This window comes from Octopus bimaculoides, chromosome 10, assembly GCF_001194135.2.
Source record: "Octopus bimaculoides isolate UCB-OBI-ISO-001 chromosome 10, ASM119413v2, whole genome shotgun sequence".
In the NCBI taxonomy this organism is placed as follows: Eukaryota; Metazoa; Mollusca; class Cephalopoda; order Octopoda; family Octopodidae; genus Octopus; species Octopus bimaculoides.
Window position 1 is genome coordinate 88,252,592 of NC_068990.1, and position 11,035 is coordinate 88,263,626.

General features: G+C 33.6%; 1 protein-coding gene across 1 annotated transcript in view; it reads left to right on the forward strand.

Annotated features, from left to right (window-relative positions):
* The first annotated feature begins 5,564 nt into the window (after positions 1 to 5,564).
* Positions 5,565 to 11,035, forward strand: part of LOC128248837 (uncharacterized) — a 25,973-nt gene continuing 20,502 nt past the window's right edge. Inside the window, exons 1-4 of the mRNA XM_052970986.1 lie at positions 5,565 to 5,781; positions 7,951 to 8,121; positions 9,099 to 9,269; positions 10,547 to 10,651. Of these exons, the coding sequence (XP_052826946.1) occupies positions 5,565 to 5,781; positions 7,951 to 8,121; positions 9,099 to 9,269; positions 10,547 to 10,651 (664 nt within the window). The remainder of the gene's footprint in view (positions 5,782 to 7,950; positions 8,122 to 9,098; positions 9,270 to 10,546; positions 10,652 to 11,035) is intronic.

The following is an 11,035-nucleotide window of genomic DNA, read 5'->3' on the forward strand; positions in this document are numbered from 1 at the left end:
TATATATATATATATATATATATGTATCATCCATCCACCACCATTTCAATTTAAATGTATATGAATTACTTCCCTGGCAACTCATGTACTCCTCCTGTTGTGTGGGTAGGGATATATACTTCGGTTACTCTCTTCTTTATAGCATATACTTGTATACATGCATCTTTATGAGTGCAGTATATATCTAAGTGTATGCTTATGTGACTGCATATATAAATATTTAAACATGATATTTTAACGTTGTTGTGTAACCACCCTATCCTCTCTTCTTGTTTAACCCACATGTCCTACATTCATACCTTCTTCATCTTTCTCCTTGTTGGCCCTTGCTCTTGATGTTGTATGGAATTGAGAAGATTGTTATTCATTGAATAAATTATGTACCAAATCTCTATGTTAGCTGGTAAGTGTTTGCACATATCTGCTTTTCAAGTGCTGACAGAAGTTTCATGATTGCCTTCTTAATGTCACTCTCAAGTATACAATTTCAAGGCTGCTACCATCAAAGTTGGTACAATAGCAGGAAGTACTGGTGAGATTATTGAAAGGCTGGAGCAATGCCATGTTGACATGCTTGGTATGCAAGATGTAAGATGGAAGGGAATCTCTGCTAGATTTCTCACGAGTAAGAAACAGAGGTTCAAATTCTTCTGGGTAGGTAGGAGTGATAGAGTGAGTGATATAGGCATACTTTTAGCAGAAAACTGGGTGCTTTTTTCTTCATGCCATCAGCACTATTTAGGTTGCTGGGTGACTCATAGGACTACGTACCCAGATGAAATGGGGATAATTTTCAAGTTAGGGGACAAATAATTAAAGTGGTGGTTGTGGTGATGATATATATATATACATACATTTGTTTCTACTTGTGTGCAAATTTCTTTACTGTTTCAGTTAATATTTTTTATTCTAAATTTGTCTGTTCATTCTCATCTTCTAACATATATTCACTTTTAATATCAGTTTCTCTTATCAATTCCAGTTTTCACAGAAATTAACTGTGGAGCACCAAAAGACATTGCTGGTGCATTGAAGTTCTACAGTAACACCAACTATAAATCTGAAGTGATTTATACTTGTCCAGGAGGAGAAAAACAAAAGTCAATTTGTGAAAAGGATAACCTATGGACTCCAGTAAGGTTTATCTGTGAAGGTAACATAAATAGTTTCTCTCTCTTGTTTCTGTCTATGAAATTATGTCTCACTTTTCTGCTAAATATATTTCTGAGTTGAAGAATTCATGTTTCCATGACAATTTCTATTGTGTTTACACTTGGTGGAAGGGAGAAAGGAAGCTATCCTCAGACCAGAGATCATCCAAATGCTTACAACACAGTTGACTCCATTGAATCTACCCAAAGACCAGGTAGTGCTATTAAATGAGTGGATTAAGTCTGTCAAGCAAGAGATTGGAGTGTAGAAACTAGTTGTCTCCAACAGGCTTCCGCATAGTTTTCATCCACAAAGTTTAGCTTTGAAACAAATTCTTAACCACATAAACAAAATTCTACCTGAAACCACATTGCTGTTAAGTAAACTTATACCCTCCACAGCTATACCTCATCTCATCGTGATAGATTTTTCTCTTAATTTCTAACTTGGCTTTTCTCCTACTTTATGTCATCATCCAAATTCTTTATAATATAATGCTCCCAGTCTTACTTTATTAAAGCTTGACAATCCTCTGAAACAGACTTCTGATACTCCTCTGATCTTCTGTTCTACCATCCTAATTTATAATTATCCTTTCTATAATAGGCACAAAGCCTGGAATTTTGGAGTAGGGATTGGTTAATTACATTGATCATATTACTCAACTGGTACTTATTTTATCAACCCTTAAAGGATGAAAGGCAAAGTTAATCTAGGTGGAATTTGAATCTAGACCATAAAGATGGACAAAATGTTGCTACACATTTTGTTTAGTGTACTAATGATTCAGCCAAGCTCACCACCTTATCCTAAATTATAATAATACCAATAATAATAATAATGTTTTCTGATTTGGCAAAAACCCCAACATTTTTGAGAGAAAATTTTCCGTCATCAATTACAGTACTTATCAACTCCAGAACTTGACTTATTTTATGTTATTAACCCTTGCAAGGCTGAAAGGTAACAGTGACATTGACTGCTTTTGAACTGAAAACATGAAGAGCCTGAATTGCATGCCATAAAGCATTTCTTGCAATGCTCTACTTAGCATACATGTAAAAAAAAAAAGATGCAGGTGTTGATGCAATCCTCTTGAATATAGAAGGCCTACTATCTAGGCCCAATGGAAGAACTCCATCCTGACCTTCAAGAACACATGTCCTCTCAGTTAGTGTTCTCTTACCTATAGGTCTATGCACTGTTTTTCCTATCTATTCTTGATCTATTTTACCACTTTCACTTTCCTCATGGCATGACATTTTCTCACAGAATATTAGACATGAATGACACAGCATGTTTGACAGGAACATTTTATTACTGTCAAAGCAAAGTGTTACAAACAGATACTCTCTCTCTTCTCTCTCTCTTTCACACACATGCACACACATACATACATACTTATGTACACACACACATACATGCATACATACATATATGTAAAATGGGTTTATTTCAGTTTTTTCCATCAAATTCATTCACAAGACTTTGGTCGGTCCAAAGTTATAGTAAATGACACTTGCCCTAGGTGCAACTCAGTTGGACTGAACCTAAAACCTTGTGGTTGGGAAGTAAACATGTTACTACTGGCCATGTCTGCAGCATTCAATTTTTATTTCTACTAAAAGAACAATGAGGGTTGGGGTGGGGTCACTTTCTTCATGGAAAACAATTAGTAAAGTTGCTAATTATTGAACAAGGATTTATGATTAATAAACTTGTATTAACGTAAGATACAGAAATAAATTTTTTATTCTCAAATGTGTGATGATGCTAATGGAATAGCGTGAACAGGATAAATTATCCATACATTGCAGAAAAATACATTACCGGCCAGTCATTTACCACTCAATGGGTGGCAAAATTATGCTAATGACTTATTCCAGTTATTGATATACAGAAGAAACATCCTTGTCACAAATAATCACTTTCCCTTTGTATCTCACTAATAGTATTTTTTTTTTTTTTTTTGATGAATAAAATTCCTTAGCTTGGTGAAGTAAGTTATGAATGTCAACATTTACTACATATTTATATTAATTCACTAAATGATAATGAAAGTGAAATTATTTTACTTCTCCAAGACAAAACTTGCAAAATAGTGAAATGATGAGTCTTGTCATGACTACTCATATTTAGTTACATCTTTTTACATTTTGGGTTCAAATGCCACCTGGATGTACTTCACCTTTCACATTTCTGAGGTTGATAAAATAAGCATTAGTCATGGCTGTGATTGATTTATTCATATGCATTCTCATCACAGAATGTGTGGCTTTCTGTTTAAGTTAGAAACTATTATAATAGTTGTTGGTAAATCAACAATAATTATAATTATCCTTGTTGTTAAGGGTGATGGACTGACAAACTCATTAGAGCATCAGACAAAATGTACTGTGATATTTTTCCAGCTTTTTAACTTGAGTTCCAATCCTATTGATGTTAACTTTGCTTTTCCAGAGCCAATAAATCAAAATGCCAGTCAATTTTATCAACCTACTTCAAAGTTTTTGTTCTTATTATTTGTTATAAAAATATTATTCTTACTATTTTTCATTGCTCTAAATTTTATTTAGTTCCAGAAACTAAGAATGAATTTGTGAAAATAAAAGGTGCAGTACTGGATGTGTTAGGGAAAACACTGATCAAAAAAAAAACTGTAACTGCAGAAGCCTGTGCAGAAAAATGTTTGTCTGAGGAAAATTGTTTATCATTTGAAATAACTAAAGAAGGTGGAAAATGTTACTTATCAAAGAAAAGTGCAACTTTCTCCAAGAAAATAAAATCAGACAAAAGCAGAGATTACTACCAACGAGTAAAACGTGATTATTTTTTTGTAGTTTATTATTGAATTTTTTCTTTTTTTTCTGAAATTTGTGATTCCATTTGTACTTCATAATATATAAACAACCATTTCTGTAAAGACATTGGCAGGTTTACCTATAAGGGCAGACATAAACAAGTTTCAGCAATAAGGAATATTAGGAACTGTAAATATTGTTAGAGCATTAGAGCATTCTCATACAGCATTTGTTCACCTTAAACATATTTGTGCATATTTTCTGTTTTTCTTCTCTTTATCTACGAAAGGAAATCCTTGTATTTCTTAAACCTGAATAGTAGTAGCAGTAGTAGTAGCAGCTAGTAGTAGCAGTAGTAGTAGCAGGTGTTAGTAAGTATACAAGTAAATGTGCCTGTTGACTCGAGAAGGCTAACTGGGAGAGAATACTTACTTTAGTGGTAAGGGTAGCTATGGTTTTGTAGGATTTCCAAGAGTAACCATTTGAGGTCTCCCATCCAGTGGAGAATTTATATTCTTTGTTTAAAATTTTGGTATTTTTTCTTTTTTGTTGTATAGTTTACATGCACTTTTATGTCATTCCTTGTTATATCCATGTGCAGACAGGATGCCGGATTCACTTTTACTGAAAGACAAGAAGCCAAACAGACACAATGCCAAACAGACACAATGCCAAACAGACACAATGCCAAACAGACATAAAGCTGAATGGACACAATAATAATAAAAAAAAACATCCTTACCTACATAGTTTAATGACCAATTCACCAATTTGGCACTTAAGATTTAATATGATTAAATTTGTCGTTCTGGCATCTTGTCTGTTTGGCATTGTGTCCATTCAGCTTCTTGTCCTTCGGCAAAAGTGCATTTGATATCCTGTCTGTATACTGTTATATCTCACTCTATTGTCCCCAAAGTTCTTGACTACTCTTAGCGATTTATAAAAAACTTTGTTTTTATTATTATTTTATGGGTATTTTTCAAATATATAATTATGTAGAGGTACCATGTAAATGAAATTTTGAATAAAATATGAGTAAGACATTTGGTGCATTGTTATCGAAATGGACGATTTATTATAGTAGCAAGATCAATCCACAAAATAATTTTTCAACATAAGACATCCTTCTCAGAATTACATCATAAGACATACTCAAAGCTTAGCCTAAATATTTCAGTTTTAGGTAATCCATATAGACATTCTTCTGATGATACACTTTCGTTTAAAATTGCATGGTCATAACAATAGACATCTTGGTTGACCACTGGTTAAGGAGAGTTTTCACCCTACAAAAACACACTATCAAGTTAAGGATGTACAAATGGATTATCTGCAGATATAGATATAAGTCTGAAAATAAACCTCAAGATGTTCTACAACTCATGAATTCTAACTAGGATATCAGTTTATGAAATAGTTATTTGTGGTATTATTCAGTTTCCTTATACAAAACCATGCAACACAAGCTTTATAACATTTATTGTGTGTGTGTGTGTGTCTATGTGTGCGCATGCGTGTATGTATGTGTGTGTGTGTGCGCGCATGCGTCTGATTTTAAAATACATTTCATGTCTTTTCTTGTTTTTTGCAGCCAATGATAAGCATTTAATGTTTAAAAGCATTAGCATACCAAAGCAGGATGTTTTTGAACAGCTTAAGAATGTTGATGTAAAGAAATGCAATAAAACTTGCCTTCTATCTCCAGAATGTAATTCTTACTTGTACAATGAAAAAGCTAAATCATGTTTTCTGAGTAATGTTACTCAATTCACTGGTAAACTTGAACCCAACAGTGGAAATTGGGATGTATACATAAATAATCCAGGTCAGTAGAGTGTTTCTACCGTATTTATTGTGTGCATATCTTTGTGTGTATTTATATATGTATGTGTGTGTGTGTGTGTAAGGACTTCAATGCTGCATAGTAGTAAGATGTGGGCCTTGAATGTAGTGGGTATGATAAGACTGGAAAGAAATGAATCAAGCATGCTCTGTTGAACTTGTGATGTAAGTGATCAGGAACAGCATTGTATGTATATCTAAGTAAAAAACTGGGTATAAGAGAAAACAAATGTTGTGTGCAAGAGAGAAGACAGCACTGGTATAGTTGTACAATGCACTTAGATGAGGACAGTTGTATAGAGAAGTGCCGATCACTAAATATAGCAGAAACTTGTGAGTGAGGAACACATAGGAAGACATAAGAGGCTAACTTCGGAACGCTGAACAGGATAAAACAAAGATCTGGGATGTTTGGTCATATGTGCTTCTTGAGAACACATGCCCATTACAGCAAAACTGACATTTGGAAGCACAGTGTATGTATATACCATTGTCCAAAAAATCTTTTTCAACCATGGCCTAAAAGGGGTTAACTTCTTGGACCTTAATCAGGACCTTAAAACACTATAAACCCAATGAATAACTGCACTATATCAATAGATCCTCCTGTCACCCTAAATCTATTGTTAATAGTCTAGTAAAAATATATCGCATCACATGGTCAAAGAACAGATCTTCCTAAATAATATCCAATATTGTAATGAGGTCCTGGCTAGTAGTGGCTTCAGGAAAGCATCATGTATTACACGAATATCCCCCTAAAGTCCTCTATTCAGGACCCCTCTCCAATAATAACTTCACCAAGCTGTATCTTGTAACACTGTCTCATGCAGGATATAGTTGTACACTCCATTGATGAGAGACACAAGGAATTACTAACTGTCAGAGCATGTGACTCAATGGACATGCCATCTACCAGTCTTGATGGACATGTAGACAGACATCCCAGGAATGACATCGACTGATAAGCATGCTGATATTAAAGTTACTGCTTGATGGGAGGACAGAGTTGTCTAATACAAGGCCAGTTACCACAGTATATATGCTAATGGCTATTGTAGCAGCAGTTGAACTGGAAATCAGATTAACAGGCCACCTGTTCTTATGCAATCAATTGCCAATGCTGGTGGTAACCCAGTAACATCTTATGTCCAATCCATCCAGTATCACCTTTGTCCAGTACCCCTACTATCCCTTCTAGGATAAGTAAAAAAGGATGGTTTTTTGGTATAACTTCTTATTGAGTTGCTTTGTACCCAGCTAGAACTCTAAATATTGTAGTGAGATCTCTGACCCTTATGGTATTCATGGCACCATTCCCTGCTAACCATAATAAACCCTCTACTGATGACTCACCCTTAATACATGCTATCCTACTGGACCAGAGATACTACCATCAACCATTACTAGGGACCACAAAAGAGCTGAAGTCAATCCACACTCCACTGACTTGAATGAAAGCAGACCACTGAAATTAGTTGTATTTTTAATAAAATATGTATATGTACATACATATACATATAAATAAAGACATCATCATTAATAAATAATAATAATAATAATAATAATAATAATCATAATAATAATAATAATAATAATAATAATAATAATAATAATAATCATAATAATAATCATAATAATAATAATAATAATAATAATAATATAAGTGGCCAGCAAGCATGAAAGCCAAAATGGTACAAAGGAAATTGTCAAGGTTTTATAATAAAACACATCAAATAGGAATAAATATCTGTCAAATTTAAGGCATAAAACGTCAATTAGGGAGATAGTATCTGTAGATAAGGAAAAGGAAACATATATAATGAAAGTGTGATTAGCTAGTAAAGGAAAAAGAACGTGCAAGAATATAAGGAAAAAAAGCCACATCACTTAACTTAACGAGGAAACTTGGTTGACTCCCACTTTTGTCTCTTAAACGTAACTGATTTTAATTCTTAGTCCAATATTTCATAGATTTTTATGTATTATAAATTCTCCCTGTATATGTATATATGTATGTATATATATATATGTATATTTCTTCAATTTATTTCACTCTATTTTTTATTATAACATTGTCATTATCTACTCATTCTCACTCTCCTCCTAACATAGACACATCATCAATATCAATTACTCTTATCAATTTCAGTTTACACAGAAATCGACTGTGGAACTCCAAAAGACATTGCTGGTACATTGAAGGTGTACAAAACTACCGTCTATAAAGCTAAAGTGACCTATGTTTGCCCAGATGGAGAGCAACTAAAGTCAATATGTGAAAAGGATAACAAATGGACTTCTGTAGCATCCACTTGTAAAGGTAACATCAATAGATTTCCTCTTATCGTTTCTGTCTATGTAATTTTATTTTATTTTTGTGCTAAATGCCTTTGTCAGAGGAAGTCTGGCTAATTCCATGACAATTTCCGTGGTGCTTGTGGCTGGATGGAGTAGAGAGGAAAATATTGTCAGACCACAATCTTCTGCAAATGCAGACAGAGTGGACATCATTAATTCTAGCCAAGAGCCAGGTATTAAATTGGGTGATGGATTAAGTCTGACAACTAAGAATTTGAATTGTGGAAGTTTGTTCCTTCCAGTAGGTTTCTGCATAGTCTAATTATTTTTCCAATCTTCCTTCCTTAAATGCTGCTGCTTCTGCTGCTGCTGCATGATGGTGGTGGTTTTTAATTTATTCACAAGAACAGAAAATTTTCATGAGAGGGGTTTAAGTCTTTACCATAGACTTCAGTACTTGAATGGTACTTCATTTTATTGACCTCAGAATGGATAAAATGGAAAGTTGACTTTGCTGCATTTTAACTAAGAACATAGAGAGCCTAAATATATAATGCAAAGGATTTCTTCCCATTTTACCCTATAAGTCATCTTGGACATACCAGATTTGTGAGTTACTTGATTTAAATTTAGTGCTCCATCCTGGTTTGTGATGAATTCTTTACAATTAGTGAAGATTCCAAGCTGAAATATGGTTAAGTTTCAGTGGAGTAAATATTACTTGGTATTAGGCAATTTTAACTATTTTTCCAGTTATTACCTTTTAAATTGGGATGTGTCTAATGCATCACACCATCCTATAAGCCTTGAAATATCGTATATATTTGTGCATATATGTACATGTATGTTTATATTCATATCTGTGTGCTGACTTCTTCACTTTTTTTCATTCTGTATACTTTATTGTTTGTTTGTCTTTGTCTTCTTATTCTCATCCTCCTCCTAGTATAGATGAACTATTGGTATCACACTGGTATCGATTTTTGTTTTCATTTTCAGCTTATGAAAAAATTAACTGTGGAACTCCAAAGGATGTTGTTGGTGCATTGATGTCCTATGAAACCACCACCTATAAATCTAAAGTGACCTATATTTGCCCAAAGGGAGTAAAATTAAAGTCAGCATGTAGAAAGGACAACAAATGGACTCCAGTGCCTTCTACTTGTAAAGGTAATGTGAATAGCTTCTCTCTTCTTGTCTCTGTCCCAATAATTTTGTTTTAATTTTGTGCTAAATGTCTTTGCTAGAGAAAGACTGGCTGATTTTGGGATAATGATAATTTCTATGGCATTTGTGGCTGGTAGGAGGGAGAGTGGGAGGTATTTTCAGCTCAGGGACCTACCTAAATGCTTACAACTTGTCTCCAGTTGGCTTCCATCAAATTTTATCAACAGGGCTTAGCTGTGAAGCAAATTAAACAACACAAACAAAACTCCGTAACTCCATCTGAAATCACATTATTGTTAAGTAAACTTATTGCATCCACAGCTCATCTGGGTAGCTTTTCTGTTAATTTCTAATCTGACTTTTCTCACTTGAACATTGTGTCATTCTCCAAGATTCTGTACAATATAATGCCTGTGTCCTTCTTTATAAATACTCAGTAATCCTCTGAAACAGACATCTGATGCTCTTGCTGCCTTCCAATCCATCACCTTTAATAATAATAATAATGATGACTAATATTATTATTCATTTATTCCCTTACCAGCTATTATCATTGTCTCAGCTCCATTCCCCAGCATAGAAATGCAACACTTTTCTCAACACGGGTGTTCCATGTATTTCTGCCAGCATTTATACTAAAAGAATGAGGGCAAAAATACTCTGGATAATTCCCTGCATAGAAATAGGAAAGTGGCTACTAATTGAAGCAAGATATAACTGATTTAAATTTCATCCTCAGAGGGTGGCAAGATAACCACATAAAGATAAACACTTTTTTTTTTCATAACTAACCACATAACTAACCATATAAGTTAAATCCTTTTACGTTCTATATTCCAATCCCAACAGGTTGTATTTTGCCTCACATATTTCTGAAGGCTATTAAAAAAGCACTAATCAAGTACTGAGGTTCATTTATTTTTATCTATCCTTGCTGCAGAATCTGTGGCCCTGTGCTTAATTTAGGAACCATTATCATTAATATTGGTAACATCAACAATAATTATAATTAATGTTGTCATTAAGGATGATGGAGTGACAGAACCTTTAGAGCATGAGACAAAATATGTTGAGATATTTGTTCTTGCTCTTTAACTTCTAAGTTCAAATCCTGCTGATGTCAACTTTGTCGTTCCAGAGCAATTAAAATACAATGCCAGTGAAGTGCAGGAAACAATTTATTTGACAAACTCCTAACTTAAAGTTTTGGCCTTATTACTATGTTAGAAATTAATATTATTGTTATTTTTCATTGGCCTAAATTTTACATTAACTTTTAGATCCTCAGATCCATTTTATGGAACTAAAAGGTTCGGTTCTGGATGTATCTGGAAAAATATTGTGGCCTACGCAAAATGTAACAACTGGAGCCTGTGCAGAAAAATGTTTGTCTGACAAAACTTGTTTATCATTTGAAATAAATCGCAGAAGTAGAAAATGTTACTTATCAAAGAATACTGCAGCTTCCGCCAAGAAATTAAAGGGAGACAAAGACAGAGATTACTACCAACGAGTAAAATGTAATTATTCTTTGTATTATATTATTGGATTTTCTTTACCTCATATTCTGAAATTTGTATTTTCATTTGTACTGAAACAAGCCAGTAAGAATCTGATATACAATATATATATATATATATATATATATATATATTATGTAGTAATTATGTAGATATTTAGCTCACTCTGGTTCACGTTAACATCCAGAAACTTAGACAACTGCAGCAGTTTCTAAAATTCACTGAGCAATAGTCATTAAGTATATATAT